We start from the raw sequence: 21,239 nt of genomic DNA on the forward strand, positions 1-21,239 counted from the left end.
GACATAAATACACCAACATCGGTTGTCAAGTGGGGGGGGGGTCAAATACAGACATACAAACCTCTACATAAATATATATATATATATATATATATATATATATATATATATACACAGTGGTTGGACAAAATAATGGAAACACCTTAAAATTTCAAACAAATTTATTTTAATATGGGAGAGGACTGCCTTTGGCAGTAATTACAGCTTGAATTCTATGAGGTATGGACTCATACGAAGTTTAAATTGTTTCCAAAGGAACTTTTGTCCATTCTTCAGCTAAAACAGTCTCCAGTTCTTGTAGTGATGATGGTGGAGGATATTGACTCCTTACTTGTTTTTCTAAAATGCACCATAAATGTTCAATAATATTGAGATCTGGGGACTGTGGTGGCCAGATAAGATGTTCAACTTCATTAGAATGTTCCTCGTGCCATTCAGTAACAACTTTAGCTGTGTAAGTTGGTGAATCGTGAAAGATTGCGTTTCCCTCCAGAAACAGTTCTGCAACCATAGGATGAATTTTATCAGATAAAATGCTTAAATAGTCTTGACTATTAATTCTGCCATGAAGGGAAACCATTGGGCCAGCGGATTTCCAAGATATAACCCCCCAGATCATCATAGATCCTCATCCATGTTTAATAGTTGGAAGAAGGCAGTCTGGGTCAAATTCTTCTTTTGGCTGTCTCCACATGTATACTCGGCTGGTGGTCGGAAATAAGGTAAAGGATGACTCGTCCGAAAAAATGACATTCTTCCACTACTCTAGGGACCAATTCTGTAGGTTCTCGAGGTGGTCATTAAGCTCTGCAGTAATTTTGGGAGCTGTACTTTTGTGATCCTTTCTAACAATTCGCGTAAGAGTCCAACAGTCCCTATCTGAAAATTTTGGTTTTCTTCTGGAGTTTTCTTTTGATGAGGAGGTTTTTCCCTCTTTCTCAAAGGCTGTCATTACTTTCGAGACAGTACTTCTTGATACACCAAACATTTCGGCTGTTTTCACTATGCTAGCACCTGCCATACAAGCACCAACAATTCGACCTCTTTGAAAGTCCAATAGATCTGTCATTTTAATGAATTTTAATTACCTTTTTCTGATGATATCTGGAAAGAAACAGCAATTTTAACAAAACATATTAAGCAACACTTATAATAAACCAAAAAACAAGAATAAACAAGCTTTTGATGGCTTTATAGATATTTCAAAATTATGATGCTATGATGCTAGGTGTTTCCATTATTTTGTCAAAATTCTTTGTTATATTTAAAATTAATTGAAAGAAACCCAGAGCATCTCACAAAAATATGGTAAAAAAAGGATTAAAGTATATAATAGAGAAACAACTCTTAACCCATTTGATACCAACCCACCTGAAACTGTCTCTGGCTCTGAGTACAAATATCTTGTTTTCATAAGTTTTGAATTAAAATCTTCAACTGAACCTTAGTCACAATTTATGTTCCTAACACTAGCTGAATGATAACGGAGTTATTTCATTAAATTCTTTGTTATATTCAAAATTAATTGAAAGAAACCCAGAGCATCTCAAAATAAATATGGTAACAAGAGGGTTAAAGAAATACCACTCAGCATTTCATCTGATATATTAACAATTCTACCAACTCACTGCCCTTAATAATAATTCTTTCTACTATAGGCACAATGCCAGCAATTTTAGAAGGGATTAAGTCAATCACATCAATCCCAGTCCTTGAGTGATACTTTTATTTTATCAATCCCCAAAAGGATGAAAGGCAAAGTTAATCTACGTGGAATTTAATCTCAGAACATAAAGAGCAAGGAGAAATTCTTCTAAGCAGGTGGCAATTGTGTGAGGCATTGACAAGCCTCAAGAAAAGTCAAAACATGTCTGTCACAGCAGTAACACTGTCTCACTCAAATATATATTAGTTTCTTACACAAGTCTATGAAGAGATTTTATATTGGATAATTACACTGCATCATGCCTTCTAATAATATATATACATTTAATATAACACATAAATGGCAATTCTAATTTTGCCTTGATAGTCTTTATAACTCCTGAGGAATTCCTGAGAGTCACAGTTTCTTATTTAAAAATCTTATTCTTCATTCTCTCTTTTAGAAATCATTGCTTTCTCTCTCTCTCTCTCTCTCTCTCTCTCTCTCTCTCTCTCTCTCTCTCTCTCTCCATAATGTGTGTGTGTGTGTGTGTAAGAAGAGAATTCCAGTTGGTTTAAGTCCTTGACCTAATTTTGGTTCCTAGAGGGAATCATCTACCAAATTCTTTCATTCACAACTTCATTGTTCTTCAGAAAAGCAAGAATATTTTTTCAGAAACAGTTTACTCTCTTCTATGTATCTGATTTATTCCTTATATATTATGGGCTTCTTTCAGTTTCCATCTACCAAGTCCACTCACAAGGCAGTGGTCAGCCTGAGACTATAGTAGAAAACCCTTACAATCCTTACCTAAGATGCCATGCACTGGAACTAAACCCCCCAAAGCTTCCCAACGGGCCTGGAAGAAGGGAGTAATGAGACTGACAAGGAATGTCAGTAATATGTAAGGCCCCTATCATAAGTGGCCCAAGGCCCCTTATGACATTATAAATAAACCAACCAGACATGTAAACAAGCACCGTACGACAGAAGGTACTACAGGTGTGTGTGTTTGTGTCTGTTTTCCCCCCACCCCCACCATCGCTTGACAACTGATGTTGGTGTGTTTACGTCCCCGTAACTTAGCAGTTCAGCAAAAGAGACTGATAGAATAAGTACTAGGCTTACAAAGAATGAGTCCAGGGGTTGGTTTCTTTGACCAAAAGGCAGTGCTCCAGCATGGCCACAGTCAAATGACTGGAACAAGTAAAAGAATAACCTGCCAGATAAAACAAAATAAGGGTCGGCAGGTAAATGTTGCTTTTTTTATTCTTCAGGTTTTTGAAAGAAGAGCATCAAACCTTAACAATGCTGCCTCAGATAAGTCCCCCTCTAACCCATGCTATCATGAAGAAATGGAAGTTAAATGAATAAACAAATTTGTTCAGATTGGTCAAGCGTCAGATCAACTGCTTTGGCATGTTGAATACAAATCATGAATTGACAACCTTCCTTCCTACAAAATGTCTGACCTTGTGTCTCGTTTAGAAATCATTATTTTAAATATTGACAGCTGGCTCAACTGATAAGATAAATGAACCAATTTTCTGGGTGTTCCACCTCATCAATGTATATTCTGTTGAATCCTTGACCAAAATATAGAACTCTCCTTCACACTGGTTTCAATCATTGGTCTGTGGCCATACTGGGGCACCACCTCTAGAATTTATTGGTCAATCATATCACCTCCTGATGCTACTTGCTTAAATGATCTCTGTTTACCAAATGGCTAAGTTTTTTTTTTACATAAAGTAAGAACGACATTGATTTACATCCTCACACACACACACACACACACACATTCTCTCTCACTCTGCATGTGGCAGCTGTACAAGAAAGTAATCTAGCTGTCAGAACACTGGTGATATAGATTTTTTCAATGCTCAGAGAACTTCCTAGCTGTAGTTAATAACTTCTGTTACTTGTCATTGCCTTACAGAGGCAATGACAAGTGACCGAGGCCTTTGACTATATACCATGCTTGAGAAAACTCATCAAGCCAAGTGAAATCGCAGTTGTGATCAATACTGGTGTCACATAACTGGTACCTGTGCCGGTGACATGTAAAAAGCACCCATTACACTCTTGGAGTGGTTGGTGTTAGGAAGGGCATTATTCAGCCATAGAAACCAACGCAGATCAGACTGGAACCTGGTTCAGCCCTCCAGCTTACCAGTTCCAGTCAAACCGTCTAACCCCGGGGTCACCAAAGAGAAGAATAATCCAACGCTTTGCAAATTCTGCTTCACAATGATAGGAAGAGCCGACATTGAAGGATCAAAAAGCGACGTCACTGCAAATCCTTGGCCACCACAAGCCAGTTATCCCTGTGGTAACTTTCCTGAGGTCAGTTCATCCGGCCTGCCACTGCACTGTACCTTTTGTGTAAATGCCTGCAATGAGAGGTCATTTGCCTCTGCTGTGGCATCAGTGTTTGGAACAACTTATGTCTGTGAGCAAACATTTCCAAAAATGAAGAATGTGAAGTCAGCCCATCAAAAAAGGTTGACTGATGAACATTTGAAAGCAATTCTCTTGGTTGGATGCAGCAATTCCAAAGCAAATATTGAGGATATCTTAAAAGCTAAACACCAGTTTCACAAATCTCACAAACCATTTTTGCTGCTTAGTTTGTGAGATTCATGTATGTGTATACTGGGTGTGGTATAACTATCTTTTTGCTGATGTCACCCTCATTGATAACATTTTGGTAAATAAATTCGTTGGTTGTCTTTATTTTTTGTGTATTCACTGTACTGTAATTGAACAAAATGGTTATGTGGCCTACACTCATTATTCTCTCATGAAAAAGGTTTGGTGACCCCCTTGGTCTAACCCATGCCAGCATGGAAAGCAGACACTAAATGATGATGATGATGACCTGGGCAACCGAATCAGCTGTGAAGGCAAGTGCTTAGAAAGCACAGGGGCCAGAATATTGGCAACAAGGGAACTCTCTCTTTGAGAAAAGGGTAGACATCACGGTACTTGGGCTACCTCAGAAGAGAGAGATGATGATGGTGAAGATGTAGCCTCAAGTGACAGGAAGTTGAATAAAGAGAAATGATGGATAAGATTAAACAGGGTTAATGACTAAGGAGATACCAAAAGGATGCAACAAATAAGTATAGTGCTGTGTTGAAGAGGATTTATCCAACCCATGCAAACATGGAAAAGCAGACATAAAACTGAAGAGAAGCAGGCTAATGTGATGTGGTTCACATAGTTCCTTTCTGCAAAATCTCATTCTTAATGTATTGGTGAACTTATGGCTACAGTAGAAGACATTTGTCCAAGATACCATGCAGTGGGATTGAACCAGGAACCCCATGGTTGTAAATCGAACTTGCTAACCACACAGCTATGTCTGTGCCTTATATCTATTTCATGTCTGTTGTTAAGATATTATCACTGTCAGCTGTTCTATCCACCGAGAGTCATGTTATCATGTTTCACTCTGGATGTGACAGTCTGCTGTTATCTGATCAAGCTGTGAAAACAGCAGCACCAAAACACATGGAAGAATTTGGTGGGATTAAAATGTTTTTTTATTTTTTTAAATGGTCTCGGTCAGTGAACTGTGGTTTTGATGGAGCATAATCTGGATTTTGTAAGTAATAACAGACACACACACAAACAAAAAAAACAATCTTCCTCTCAGTAATTATTGCTGATTAAGCTGTTGTTGTTGTTGTTGTTGTTTAGGCACAGGTCAGTCCTGGAAGACAAGACGTTCAAATATGAATGTTTTGTCTTTCTGGACTTCAACACTAGAAAGCACATGAACAAACACTAGAGAGGTGTTCTTGGTAGATGGACTGAAACAATAAAAAATTTATTATTGAGATATATCTTGTGTGTGTGTGTGTGTGTGTGTGTGTGTGTGTGGCGAAAAGCAATGTGCTGGAGTAAGTGTCTATGCATATATATGCATCTCACTGATGTATGTATGTATGTGTGTATATATACATATATTTATGCATATGTGTGCATATATGTGCTGGTGGCCTGTAAAAAGCACCATTCGAGTGTGACCAATGCCAGTGCAGCCTGACTGGCACCTGTGTCAGTGGCACGTAAAAAGCACCATTCAAGCATGGTTGATGTCAGTGCCGCCTGACTGGCTCCCGTGCCAGCGGCATGTAAAAAGCACCCACTACACTCTCGGAGTGGTTGGTGTTAGGAAGGGCATCCAGCTGTAGCAACCTTACCAGATCAGAATGGAGCCTGGTGCAGCCTCCTAGTTTGCCAGCCCTCAGTCAAACCATCCAACCCATGCCAGCATGGAAAGCGGACGTTAAACAATGATGATGTATGCATGTATATATGTGTGTGTTAATAAATGTATGTATGTAAAAAGCACATTTACATTTGTGTGTGTTTATAGATCTCACAGTATTGACCAGACCGTCAGATGCCGTTATACACCACTAGTCACAATACGCTTCCAATTCTGTCTCGCTTGTACCATTCTTTTCCATCTTCATCCAAATTGCTTAACTAAATTCTCTTCCCATTGTCTTTGAGGCCTTCTAAGTGGCCTTTTCTCTTCTCTTGAATACCACTCAGGCAACTGCACAGGTTCACCTGTTGTCTTTGAACCTTGCAACATGTCCATTCCAGTGGAACTTGTGCTTTTGGTATTCTGCAATCACGTTGTTCATTTCTCTCCATTCTTGAATTATCTTATCTCAAATGTAGTCTCTCTCTCTCTCTCTCTCTATATATATATATATATATATATATATAAATAATCTGTTTCTTTATTTCCCTATTTCAGGAGAAGGGTCTGATGTAATTACAAAAAGAACATTTGCTGATCTTCATAGAAATGTGGCCCTGTACGCTTCTGCCATGAAACACATGGGTGTTGTTAAGGGAGACCGAGTCGTGGGTAAGCATTCTTTTGTTGTTTCAGTTCTTTGTAGGAGTTTTTTGGGGAGGGGGAGGGCCTTCTGTTTTTCAAAATAGCATTAAATAAACAACGACTTCATCAAAGAACCATTTGATAACACACAAATTTGATAACACACAAAGCTGAAATAAATATAGATTTAAAGTGAATTTTATGGTTTTATGAGTTGTTAAATAGCTCTTTCATGATGTCATGATGTCACTAGTATCATACAATATTAAGACTTAAGGAATAAACACACACACACACACACACACACACACACACACACATATCATCATCATCATCATCATCATTTAGCATATTTTCTAAAGCCCAGTTGTTTTCCAACTTTACCTCTTTTTCTGTGCAGGTTATTTACCAAACTGTTGTGAAGCTGTCGAAGCAATGCTTGCTGCAGCCAGTATTGGTGCAATTTGGAGTTCTACATCACCTGATTTTGGAACTGAGGCAAGAAATCCTTCAGCTGTTTCCATTTTTCATACATATCACTTCTCCTTATGTTAGAGGAGCCATTATTGGCTTTCCTATTGGACATGTGTGCATGTCACTGCTTCATCATCATCCAGTGGTTTAAATCCGAGTTTTGTCCTCGTTAACTGGGGTGGCTGGATCTACCTCAATGCCATAGCAACTGAGCTAGTACTTATTATTTCTTTTTAAATCTGGTACTTATTTTTATCAGTTTCTTTAACCAAGTTGCTAAGTCATAGGGATGTAAACACACCAATACCTCGTCAAGTGATGGTGGGGGTCAAACACACGGCAGGCTTCTTTCAGTTTCCGTCTATCAAATCCACTCACAAGGCTTTTGTTCAGCCTAAGGCTATAGTAGATGGCATGCAGTGGGACTGAACCCAGAACCATGTGGTTGGGAAGCAAACTTCTGACCACACCTTAGCAATATTCCACTGCAAAAACACTAGAAAACACCTTTCCACAGCAGCTGAATTCCTCATCTACCTTTCCTTTACCGCTTCCTTTCTATTTGTCCATTTCCTGTCCGGATCCATTCCATTTTCTGTTCCTGTTTGATCCTTTATTCTCCCCTCGTGCTCTGGGATCATGGGGTCATGGTTCATCATGCTTACTTGTTGCAGCTTTACCCTGGATCGGGCTGCAAGCCCATTTGATCCTTCATTACTCTGTCGTACTGTCAAGTATCTCTCCGCTTTGTCATCCCGCTTTCTGGATTGTCAGCAAGTCCTTCCCTGCAGTCAATATCTGAGGAATTCCAACCACATTTCGTGGTTCGCTACCCCAGCAGCTCCTTGATAGGATCCAGTGGCTAAAGACATCATTAATATGTATGTTTAATTTGTTCTAATTCAACAGGCGTAGGAGTGGCTGTGTGGTAAGTAGCTTGCTTGTTTGTGTGTCTGTGTTTGTCCCCCCAACATCGTTTGACAACCGATGCTGGTGTGTTTACGTCCCCGTAACTTAGCGGTTCAGCAAAAGAGACCAATAGAATAAGTACTAGGCTTCCAAAGAATACGTCCTGGGATCAATTTGCTCGACTAAAGGCGGTGCTCCAGCATGGCCACAGTCAAATGACTGAAACAAGTAAAAGAGGGAGGGAAGTAAAACGGTGCCACTGAAGAATTTCATTCAAAACTTTTCCCCTTATTCTCTTTTTTCTACAGGGTGTTCTTGAAAGATTCTCACAAATTGAACCAAAGCTTATGTTTACCGTGAATGCTGTGTTTTACAATAATAAGGTCCATGACCATTTGAACAAGGTCAGGAAAGTTATTCAAGGTAGGAATATTTTCTTTATTTTAATTTTCTGAATGTTATTAATTACCTCTGCCTTAATCAAAGGCAGATGTATTGTTTTCAGTCATGTTTGTTTGTTCATGGACAAGATATCTCAAGAACCACTGGATAGATTTGGTTGAAACTTTCAAGGATGTTTGGCCTTGTGACTGGCACGAACTGGTTAGATTTTGAGATCAATCCGGTACCGGACAAAGATTCTGGATTATTTTTCCTGTTTTTTTTTTTTTTACTTAATTTGTGAGAGCAGTCGAGTTTATTTCAGATATTCTCATTTTAAAATCATCTCCGGCTAATCGTTGAGAGGACATTGGTGTTGCCTTGGCGGAGGATTGTGCTCTGTGAGTGCTCTTGTTATTATTATTATTATTATTATAATTAAGGTGGCAAGCTGGACAAAATTCTTAGCAATATTTCATCCATCTTTATGTTCTGAGTTCAAATTTCGCCGTGGTTGACTTTACCTTTCATCCTTTTGGGGTCAATAAAATAAGTACCAGTTGAAAAAACTGGGGTCACTATAATTGACTTATTCCTTCCCACTAAACTTGTGCCAAAATTTGAAACCAATATTTTTAAGATGATGAGCTAGAAAAATTGTTAGCTGGGCAAAATGCTAAGTGACGTTTCATCTGTGTTTATGCTAATCATCATCATCATTTAATGTCTGTCGTCCATGCTCACATGGGTTGGATGGTTTGACAGGAGCTGGCATGGCCAGGAGCCACCCTTGGCATGGTTTCTATGCCCTTCCTAATGCCAATCACTTTACAGAGTGTACTGGGTGCTTTTCACATGGTGCCATGTAAAAAGCATGGGTGATGGTGCCATCATCCATGCTTTAGACATGGCACCATCACCCATGCTTTAGAAATGGCACCACCATCCATGCTTTTTACATGATACCATCACCCATGCTTTAGACATGGCACCGTCACTTGTGTTTTCGACATGGCACCATCACCCATGCTTTAGACATGGCACTATTGTCACTGCTTTTGACATGGTGCCATCAAGCATTCTTTTTATGTGATGAAGTATAGAATGCTTCAGAAATGTGCGTGTCCTCCTTGCACCAGGCCATGCTAATCATCTCGGTATCATTCCAGTTTTAGAGATATGATATATATAACTTCCAATAACTGTCGATATCAGTGAGTCGCCTTCGATAACTTTTATCAAACTTCCCTGTTTCGTTATTTTCAGTCTTTTTCTCTGATAAGTATTTCACTATTTTTATTGATTAATAAACACTATTTAACTGTTTCGGTGTCAAACGTGTATATACGTGACTTTTTCCATGTTTGTGTCTGTATGAGGATGTTTGTTTATTCTTCTTCTATTTTCAGCCAGAGCCTGAGGCCATGCTGGAGCACCACCTTTCTATGTTATTGCTTTTCTTTCTTGTATTGTTACTGGTGAAGTAGCGAGTCAGACACAATTGCACTTCTTTGTGTCTCCTGGGTATATATATATATATATATATATATATGGTGCAGCCATCTGGCTTGCCAGTCCCCAGTCAAACCGTCCAACCCATGCCAGCATGGAAAGCGGACGTTAAATGATGATGATGATATATAAATATAATATATGACAATTACTTGGTTGTCATAATAAAACTCAGAGTTTCGGATGCCAGGGCTGAAGTCTACTCCAGCATATATATCTATGTATATATATATCTATATACATACTCACACACACACATGTACGTGTGTGTGTGTGTGTGTATGTGTGCATATGCGGATTCTATGAATGAAGTATTACTTTCCCCATGCCTATTGGAGTAATTTCCCTTTATTCAATGTTTTTTTTTTTTTTCAAAGCATCTGTCTTAATAACTGATGAGATGCCGGAGCAGACTTCACCCCTAGCATCCGAAACTCTGAGTTTTATTATGACAACCAACTAATTGTCACATATCATATTTATAGATAAATTCCTCTATTTTACATAATATCGAGGTCTCATTCATTCTTCTGTTGTCATATTATTATTATTAATATATTTATATACATTTATATAAATAAGGATAGGATCGTTATTTAGAACATCGATCTTATCAGGTGGCCAGCATGGGAATAAAAAACCTCAAAAGGTAATAATTATTATAAAAATTATAATTTAGGGTATCTAAGAGATACCACCATGCTTGAAATAGCAGTCAAAACCTTAACTCCAAAACCACATTAAATGTTCATACAGCACCAGGAGAGAAGACAAAGAGACAAAATAAACTAGCAAATATATATGTGTGTGTATGTGTGTATATATGTATGTACCTATATGTAGGTGTGTATGTGTTTGTACATCTGTGTGTAGGGGGTTACATAGGTGTGGCTGTGTACCTGTTGCATCATCATCATCTGTTCTGTATTTTAGAAATAAAGATGATTTACAATGGATGGATAGGTCTCCTCGTCTTGTTTGTTGTTATCATAATATTTCAACTGATGTACTCTCCAGCCTTCATCAGGTGTCCTGGTGGAATTTTAAACCCAACCATTTATTTGAATGAAGGGGTACACTATGCTATATGCCCACAGGCAATATTATGCAGCAAAAAAGGTGGCAAACTGGCAGAAACATTAGCATGCTGGGCGAAATGCTTAACGGTATTTCATCTGTTTTTACATTCTGAGTTCAAATTCTGCCGAGGTCAACATTGCCTTTCATCCTTTCAGGGTCGATAAATTAAGTACCAGTTGCACACTGGAGTCAATCTAATAATGCTTTTTATGTGCCACCAGCACCAGAGCCAGTCAGGTAGCACTGGCAATGACCACGCTCGAATGGTGCTTTTTATGTCCTACTGGCACAACACCAGTTATGCAGCGCTGGCATCGGCCATGACAACGACTTCACTTGACTCAATAGCTCTTCTCAAGCACAGTTTATTGCCCAATGATTGAAGGGTACTCTTAAATGGGCCAGTTATGCAGCACTGGCATACGCCAAGGTTACAGTTTCACTTGGCTTGCCAGGTTTTCTCAAGCACAATATATCTCCAAAGGTCTCAGTCACTCCTCATCGTTTGAAGTTCGTGCTTCACCACCTCATCCCAGGTCTTCCTGAGTCTACCTCTTCCACAGGTTCCCTCCACTGCTAAGGTGTGACACTTTTTCACACAGCTGTCCACATTCTGTGAAAACAAATTTAGCTATGTGGAAATATTACCTTACTTGAAAACAGATGAAGGTTAGTGACAGGAGCAGCATCCAGCCATAGAAAATCTGCCTCAACACTCAGTAAATCTTTGGTCTTATTCCATTGTTTTCACTTCATAATTTCTAATTTGTAGTGGCTTTCTAAAACATGCATGCATGCACACACATTGGGTATATTCTTTTATACACTGGCAATATATATATAATATTTATCTTATTCATTCTTATTCAGAGAGCTAAGAGTGGCTGTGTGGTAATTAGCTTGCTTACCAACCACATGGTTCCAGGTTCAGTCCCACTGCATGGCACCTTGGGAAAGTGTCTTCTACTATAGCCTCAGGCCGACCCCCCCCCCCCCTCCCAAGCATCACTTGACAACTGATGCTGGTGTGTTTACGTCCCCGTAACTTAACAGTTTGGCAAAAAAGACCGATAGAATAAGTACTAGGCTTACAAAAAATAAGTCCTGAGGTCGGTTTGCTCGACTAAAGACGTTGCTCCAGCATGGCCAAGTAAAAGAGAGTATAAGAAAGGTTGCCCTGATTTCAAAGGTTAATAAAAAACAAACACATGAAGATGCATGGAAAAACTTTGTACTTCTATGAAGTTCATTAAATGCCATTTTTGTTTCTGTCTCGGGTAATACCCACCAGGGCCCGGAGTGGAGAGTGTCGTTCTTTCTTGTATCTTCATGTGTTTGTGTTTTATTAACCTTTGAAATTGGCAGTGGGGAGGGCAACCTTTCTGCCACACCTTGTATTTAGGTGTCATACTACGAGTGATTCAAGAGAACAGTTCCAAGAATAACAATTATTAAACTTTATATACGTGTGTGTAAATGTATATCTGTTTGTACAGATTATCTTTCAGATATATTCTATTAAAAACTCAATTATGTTCTATTTTTATCTATTTTATCAATTTTGAAAGATTTTTTTTTCATATTTTTCTATGAATTCCTATATGTTTGTTTAGAACAATGAAGTCCCCGAATCCTTCCACAATAATTTCTAGACTTTCTCAGTTTCATCTACAGGATGAACTAATGCTGGCATGGATTACTGCCCCTTTATATTAGGCAAAACTAATGGACTTGCGTAGATATATTTGAATCTTTAACTGTTGGGTTAACATGTCATCCGATAAATGTTTATTTTTGTTTATAAATAAATAAACACACACATATGCTTGGTCACTCACTCTCACACATGGAGTGAGGTATCAGATGAGACATAAGAAGTTAGAAGTGCATAAGAAAGATAAGAGAACAGACACAGAGCAGAAAGATTACCGAATGAGTATGGAAGTATGTTTTGGGGTGGCGTATAAAATCAGGCCTGTTATCTACAAGTTCTCAGAAAAAATTAGTACATAATTGTCATCATCATCATCATCATCATCATCATCCACTGTTTTAATGTTCACTTTTGTTATGCGTGCATGAAGCAAACAGAATTTGTTGAACCAGATTTTCTTCAGTTGGATGCTCTTCCTGTCACCAACTCTTACTTGTTTCTGAGCAAAGTAATATTTTCCTAATGGTGCAGGAGATTGTTTTACATAGGAGATTGCAAGTGAATGACGTTGCATGTGTAATGAAGATAATGAAGTTAGGCATTTACAACCCTTGGGTGATACCAAGGACAAGGGTACACTCATTCACTCACACGCTCTCACTCACACGCTCTCACTCACATGCTCTCACTCACACGCTCTCACTCACATGCTCTCACTCACATGCTCTCACTCACATGCTCTCACTCACACGCTCTCACTCACGCTCTCACTCACATGCTCTCACTCACACGCTCTCACTCACACGCTCTCACTCACACGCTCTCACTCACACGCTCTCACTCACACGCTCTCACTCACACACTCTCACTCACATACTCTCACTCACATACTCTCACTCACTTGCTCTCATTCACATGCTCTCACTCACGCTCTCACTCACACGCTCTCACTCACATGCTCTCACTCAATGCTCTCACTCACACGCTCTCACTCACATGCTCTCAATCACATGCTCTCACTCACATGCTCTCACTCACACGCTCTCACTCACGCTCTCACTCACATGCTCTCACTCACACGCTCTCACTCACACACTCTCACTCACATGCTCTCACTCACATACTCTCACTCACTTGCTCTCATTCACATGCTCTCACTCACGCTCTCACTCACATGCTCTCACTCACACGCTTTCACTCACACGCTCTCCCTTCTCATTCACACACATACATTTGTGTGTATGTGTATCATCATCATCATCATTTAACGTCCATCTTCCATGCTGGCATGGGTTGGACAGTTTGACAGGAGTTGGTAAGCTGGAGAGTTGCACCAGACTTCTGTGTTTGTTTTGTAATGGTTTCTACAACTGGATGCCCTTCCTACCACCAACCACCCTGCAGAGTTTCTGCAACCACCCTGCAGATGTTTCTAAAGCTGGATGCCCTTCCTAAAGCCAACCACCCCGAGAGTGTAGTGGGTGCTTTTTACACGCTACCGGCACAAGAGCCAGTCGGGTCGGTGGGGAGGGGACTAGCATCAACCACGTTCGGATGGTGCCTTTTACATGCTACTGGCACAGGAGCGATTCAGAGGGGGGGGGGGGGGCATCGACCACATTTGGATGGTACACACACACACACACACACACACACACAACTTGCATCTCCCAAATCCTCTCATTAGGCTTTAGTCATCCTGGGGCTATAGTAGAAGACATCATAAAGGGAACATGTTTATTTTGAGGACACATCATCATCATCATCAACTGGTACATTTTCATCTGATTACATTTGGGTATATATCATCGTCATTGTTTTACTTCCACATTCAATCCTGTCATCAGTTGGACAGGTCACTGCTCTCTTAGCTTGGTCAAGGATCACACATTTTTCCAGCCAGCAGCTCTTACTCTGGCTACTAAGCTTTCAGAACACCTCCCCACAAACACACTGCTAACTAGGGGCCCCTAAGTAACAGAAGCTGTCAATTACTTCCAGAGAGTTGGAAAGAGTCTGTTTCATGTGTCCCTTTATTAATTATTACCCCTGTGCACCTGCTGTATATAAAGTTTGCCTTCAGTGTTAGCCTTCCCATGATCCCACCATACCTCATATATATTGTTGACGGCACACATGAGCAGCCTTCAACTTTTGTCTATCCAAAAGGTTTTTTTTTAACCCAATATTTATATGCCATTATTTATAGCTTTATCTGCTTCAAGTTTCACCATTCTGAAAAAATATATAATATAGGCGCAGGAGTGGCTGTGTGGTAAGTAGCTTGCTTACCAACCACATGGTTGTGGGTTCAGTCCCACTGCGTGGCACCTTGGGCAAGTGTCTTCCACTATAGCCTCAGGCCGACCAAAGCCTTGTGAGTGGATTTGGTAGACGGAAACTGAAAAAAGCCCATCGTATATATATATATATATATATATATATATATATACATATGTATGTGTGTATATGTTTGTGCCTGTGTTTGTCCCCCCAGCATCATTTGACAACCGATGCTGGTGTGTTTACGTCCCCGTAACTTAGCGGTTCAGCAAAAGAGAGCGATAGAATAAGTACTAGGCTTCCAAAGAATAAGTCCTGGAGTCGATTTGCTCGACTAAAAGGTGGTGCTCCAGCATGGCCGCAGTCAAATGACTGAAACAAGTAAAAGAGTAAAAGAGAGTAATATATAAGTATATAATTTAGAAAAAAAACCCCACAATTCTTGAACTCATCCATGAAAATCCAGTCACATACAGAAAAATTTAACAAGTAAATACACTAAAAAGAACTATAATAAAAATACAAGATAATAAATATTAGAATAATAAAATTATTTTAATATTTATTACTTTGTATTTTTATTATATATCTTTTTTGTGTATTTACTTATTAAATTTTTCTATATGTGACTGTGGATTTTCATGGATAAGGTCATGAAATTTGGTTCTTTTCTCTAAATTATATATTTATATATTATATATTGTGTAATTTTGATAAATTAAATTAAATTGAGTTCTTACCTGTAAATTTGGATTTTTATCCCTAATATTATAATCATAATTATTATATATATTTATATTTATTTTAGGTCTACCTGATTTGAAGAAAGTTGTAATTATCCCATTTATCAATGCCACATTCTCAATAACTGATATCCCTCTCAGGTATGTGAACCTTTGACCTTGTTTTATTTTTATATTTTGTAATATTTTGACTGCCATCATCTCCTTCAGAATAGTTTATCATCATCATCATCATCATCATCTTTTAACGTCCGCTTTCCATTCTGGTATGGGTTGGATGGTTTGACTGAGAACTGGTGAGCCAGGCAGCTGCAACAGGCTCCAATCTGATCTGGCATGGTTTTCTACAGCTAGATGCCTTTCCTAATGCCAACCACTCCGAGAGTGTAGCGGGTGCTTTTTATGTGCCACTGGCACGGGCGGTGGGGGGGGGGGGGGGGGGCGGGGGGCATAATATTGTCGTTTTGTTTCCTTTTTCATTTTGCTTGTCATAGGATGAGCTGTGTTGTTTGCTGATATCCAAAGGCTGTCTTTAAATATATTAGGATGTACCGTATATGTGTGTGCTATAGAAAATGCATTTGATACCTTTGTTGTTTGTTAATATTTCTGTTGCAGACACACCATGAATGTATATGTGCGTGCGTGTGTGTGTGTGTGTGTGTGTGTGTGTGTGCCAATGCCGCCTGACTGGCACGCAAAAAGCACCGTTCAGTTGTGATCAATGCTAGTGCTACCTGACTGGCTCCAATACCGGTGGCACATAAAAAGCATCCACTACACTCTTGGAGTGGTTGGCGATAGGAAGAGCATCCATCTGTAGAAACCTTGCCAAATCAGGTTGGAGCCTGGTGCAGCCTCCTGGCTTACGAATTCTCAGCCAACATGGAAAGCAGACGTTACACGACGATGATAATGAGATATATATATATAGGTGCAGGAGTGGCTGTGTGGTAAGAAGCTTGCTTCCCAACCACATGGTTCCGGGTTCAGTCCCACTGCATGGCACCTTGGGCAGGTGTCTTCTACTATAGTTTCAGGCCAACCAAAGCCTTGTGAATGGATTTGGTAGACGGAAACTGAAAGAAGCCTGTTGTATATGTGTGTGTGTAAGTGTATGTATGTATTTGTGTCTGTGCTTGTTCCCCCCCCCCCCTTGCTTGACAACTGATGTTGGTGTGTTTACGTCCCCCATTACTTAGCAGTTCGACAAAAAGAGACCGATAGAATAAGTACTAGGCTTACAAAGAATAAGTCCTGGGGTTGATTTATTTGACTAAAGGCGGTGCTCCAGCATGGCAGCAGTCTAGATGACTGAAACAAGTAAAAGACTAAAAGAATATATATATATGTTTCATTTCATTTATATTTTACTTCCACTGCATAATTACAACCAATCACAATAGGTTATTATGCAGACATGGCTGTAGAGTTAAGAAGCTTTCTTCCCAGTCACATAGTTTCAGGTTCAGTTCCACTGTATGGCACCTGAGAGAAGTGTTTACTGGGACCCTAAAACCAACCAATTACACTTCTCCAAAGATCCCACATGAGCAGACTTCAGTTTTTTGGGGTTTTTTTGTATCCAAAAGCTACAAGCAGTGATATTGTTGTTGCTATTTCTGCTGTCAGCAACTCACCTGTTGGCTCTGCACCTTCAAAGGTATGTGAATTAAGAGACCCTTTACTGAACAGGTAAGGGTTAGCAACAGTAATGCCATCTGAGTGTAAAACAATACCTTGATGATGCATTTGTCTAACCCATACTAGCTCAGAAAAATGAACATTCAAGCAAAACAGGCAAAACAAGGAATAAAAGGGTGCATTAATTGCAAAGGTCAAATTGCCCGTTTGGTGTCAAGGACAAATTGACAACGGTATGGTATCAAAGTCAAATTGCTTGTATGATGTCAAGGGCCACTTGTTGTTCATATAACAGAAACCACGAAACAACAACAGCAAAAAATAAACAATACTTGATAAAAATGTGAGTAAAACATTGATTTACAAAGAGTGATTTACACTTAACCAAGAGCGGTTTACACTTAACCAAGAGCTATAATCTCTATATAAGAGCTCTACATATGATAAACAAATCCAGAGATAAGAAGTTTTGCATGTTATAATATACAAGGTGAGACTGATAACTTAGGTTTTGAAGTGACACCTGAACTTCTCTCAATGTTTCTTCTTTGTAGCAGTAAGATTGTCATCCATGGATCTGTTGCATAGAAGGAAGGCATTCTGACAGAGTATTCCCTGCACTAAATGCGTTTCTCTTATCTTATTTAGTATTTTCTAACATTTGTAATTTCCTTAAGGTTTTGCAGTTTGTAAATGATAAAAGTACCTTTAAGCTGTGCAGGTGAGAAGTTAAGCAAAATACGTAAAGTGATGCCAATAAATAAAGACAAAGACAAGATATTGTATCGCTCTACATAAGTTGTTTAATGCTTCTGTTATATTTCAGGAAATCTTCCCTTTATCCAAGAGTTTAGAGAAAAAAAATATTATAGTGTTACTATCAGCAGGCTATTCTGGTATGTTGTGGCCTGCCTGTAATAATGTTCTGCAAAATTCTTGGATTATTTTCTTTCTTATATTTGGCAATCACAGAGGAGTTCAAGACAGGTTGCCCCTGGGAGCTCCTCTATGCTGATGACCTTGCCCTAATTGCGGAGTCACTATCAGAACTAGAGGAGAAGTTTCAGGTGTGGAAGCAAGGTCTAGAATTGAAGGGCCTTAGAGTCAACCTAGCTAAAACCAAAATCCTAATAAGTAGGAAGGTAGATAAAACACAAACCCCTTCAGGTAGATGGCCCTGCTCAGTATGTAGAAAAGGAGTAGGTAGTAACTCTATAAGATGTACCCGGTGCAAGCTATGGACACATAAGAGGTGCAGCAACATCAAAGGCAGGTTAACTAGCAAGTTAGTTTTTGTTTGTGGCAGATGTTCAGGTGCAATAAAGACTGCAAACAAACAGGAAACAACTTCTATCTCATTCCAGGGTGAAAAACTAGAGGTAGTCGATAGCTTCCGCTATCTGGGCGACCAAGTTAGTAGTGGGGGTGGGTGCGCTGAAAGTGTAGCTGCTAGAATAAGAATAGCCTGGGCAAAGTTTAGAGAGCTCTTACCCCTGCTGGCGACAAAGGGACTCTCACTCAGAGTAAAAGGCAGACTGTATGACGCATGCGTACGAACAACCATGCTACATGGCAGTGAAACATGGGCTGTAACTGCTGAGGACATACGTAAGCTCGCAAGGAATGAAGCCAGTATGCTCCGTTGGATGTGTAATGTCAATGTGAATACCCGTCAGAGTGTAAGTATCTTGAGAGAAAAGCTGAACATTAGAAGCATCAGTTGTGGCGTGCAAGAGAGACGATTGCGCTGGTATGGACATGTGGTGAGAATGGAGGAGGATAGCTGCGTGAAAAAGTGCCACACCCTAACAGTTGAGGGAACCCGTGGAAGAGGTAGGCCCAGGAAGACCTGGGCTGAGGTGGTGAGGCAAGACCTTCGTACATTGGGCCTCACCGAGGCGATGACTACGGACCGAGACCTTTGGAAATGGGCTGTGCGTGAGAAGACCCGGCAAGCCAAGTAAGATCGTTGCCAGTGCCCCTGGACTGGTTCTTGTGCGGGTGGCACATGAGATGCACCATTTTGAGCGTGGCCGTTGCCAGTACCGCCTGACTGGCTCCTGTAGGATTTTCGAGCGAGATCGTTGCCAGTGCCCCTGGACTGGCTTGTGCGGGTGGCACATAAAAGACACCATTTCGAGCGTGGCCGTTTTCGTGCGGGTGACACGTATAAGCACCCACTACACTCTCTGAGTGGTTGGCGTTAGGAAGGGCATCCAGCTGTAGAAACTCTGCCAAATCAGACTGGAGCCTGGTGTTGCCATCCGGTTTCACCAGTCCTCAGTCAAATCGTCCAACCCATGCTAGCATGGAAAGCGGACGTTAAACGATGATGATGATGATGATGATGATAAGGGAAATCTTTCCCGAAATATAATAGATGCATTAAACAACTTGTGTAAAACAATACAATATCATGTCTTTGTCTTCATTTATTGGTATCATGTTACATATTTTGCCTAACTACTCACCTGCATTGCTTAAAGCTCTTCTTTAAAATATCATTAACAGTTATCCTAACAATCTGTTGGACCTGTTGTCCCTATTCTTTAGTCCTAACATCTTATTAAATGCGATGTTAGCCAACAATTACTGAATCTCAATATTGTTTTCTCCAGCTGCCTTGTTGAAGATTTCTTACAATCAGCAACAAACGATAATGATAATGGCGTGCCTCCACTACAATTTGAACAACTGCCTTTCAAACACCCATTGTTCATTATGTATTCTTCAGGAACCACTGGGCCTCCAAAATGTATTGTCCACTCTGCTGGGGTAAGCTAAACTTTTCCAAATGTTCCAATAACCAGCTTCAGTCCTTTAGCATTCAGACTATTCTGTCAAATGTAATTCTTGTTCAGTCAGTTTGTTTTGAGTTAATCCCACACTATCTCATAACTGTTTTATTTTAGGGAACACTGTTGAAACATTTGGAAGAACACAGCCTTCAAAGTAATATGACCCAAGATGACATCATGTTCTACTATACAACAGCAAGTAGATTCACCTCCTCTCAGTTTATTAATGCCTGATTTCTTTGTGCGTGCCTGTTTATTGTTTATATTCAAGATATATCCTTGGTGTGAATGACTTTAAACTGCAACCAGTAGTGGGGCCCCTGGTACAAGAATTCCAAGATTTTGCAGAATGTAGAACCACTTCTTGACCATTATTGATCCCAGGTCTACTCTGATTTGGATTAGTAATATTTCTTCTGGGTCCCAGCTATTGGTTAATTAGCATATTAGGGCTTCCCTACCTATGCATGTGAAGACTGGATCCAGTGAACTGTGCACGAGAAGCCTTCATGGTTTAAAGAATAGGAAGGTGTTTGCAGCCATGCATTGTAGAATGCAGAGAGCGAGATGTGGCAAAAGTAAGACATCCTGGTCATCCACTGTGGCTATCTCTGTCTTCAGTCATCTTGACCTGGTCTTGCAACTGGATCGAAGATGGTCACAGATAAGAGAGTAAGATTGACAGTTGATGAGAAAGAAGACTGCAACTTTTCTTCACTTTAAACAGTCATTGCATAAGTCATCAGTCATCTGTCATGATGACTGATGCTCCTTGTCACCCTGACAGATGAACACTTGTGTGATGTTCAATTTATATCTGTAGATTTCTTCTTGATCATTTCCTTATCTTTCTTCCTTGTTCTTTAGGCTGGTTGGATGATGTGGAATTGGTTGGTTTCTACTCTGGCATTAGGTTCTGCAATTGTTCTCTATGATGGTTCTCCGCTGATGCCACACCCAAATGTATTGTGGGATTTAATTGATAATATCGGGTAAGTTTCAGAAATTAATCACATCTATCACCTTATTTAATTATTTTCTACTTTAGGTACAAGGCCCGAAATTTTGGAGGAGGGGACCACTCGATTAGATTGGCACCCAGTACACAACTGGTACTTAATTTATCGACCCCGAAAGGATGAAAGGCAAAATTGACCTCAGCAGAATTTGAACTCAGAATGTAAAGACAGACGAAATACCGCTAAGCATTTTTTCCCGGCATGCTGTGGTTTGATAGGATCTGGCAAAC

At 39.8% G+C, this 21,239-nt stretch overlaps 1 protein-coding gene and 1 non-coding gene across 2 annotated transcripts in view; one reads left to right on the forward strand and one right to left on the reverse strand.

The window, feature by feature from the left end:
* LOC106878069 (acetoacetyl-CoA synthetase) overlaps nucleotides 1-21,239 on the forward strand; it is a 51,445-nt gene that overhangs the window by 12,065 nt on the left and 18,141 nt on the right. The window contains exons 4-10 of the mRNA XM_089347412.1: nucleotides 6,426-6,539; nucleotides 6,913-7,010; nucleotides 8,204-8,318; nucleotides 15,614-15,689; nucleotides 19,811-19,967; nucleotides 20,105-20,185; nucleotides 20,858-20,982. Of these exons, the coding sequence (XP_089203538.1) occupies nucleotides 6,426-6,539; nucleotides 6,913-7,010; nucleotides 8,204-8,318; nucleotides 15,614-15,689; nucleotides 19,811-19,967; nucleotides 20,105-20,185; nucleotides 20,858-20,982 (766 nt within the window). The remainder of the gene's footprint in view (nucleotides 1-6,425; nucleotides 6,540-6,912; nucleotides 7,011-8,203; nucleotides 8,319-15,613; nucleotides 15,690-19,810; nucleotides 19,968-20,104; nucleotides 20,186-20,857; nucleotides 20,983-21,239) is intronic.
* Nucleotides 9,370-9,479, reverse strand: LOC128250142 (U6 spliceosomal RNA). Its single transcript, XR_008266266.2, has one exon. It is a non-coding gene; the product is annotated as a U6 spliceosomal RNA (small nuclear RNA).

The sequence above is a fragment of the Octopus bimaculoides genome, chromosome 1 (genome assembly GCF_046866305.1).
Source record: "Octopus bimaculoides isolate indiv1 chromosome 1, ASM4686630v1, whole genome shotgun sequence".
Lineage (NCBI taxonomy): Eukaryota > Metazoa > Mollusca > Cephalopoda > Octopoda > Octopodidae > Octopus > Octopus bimaculoides.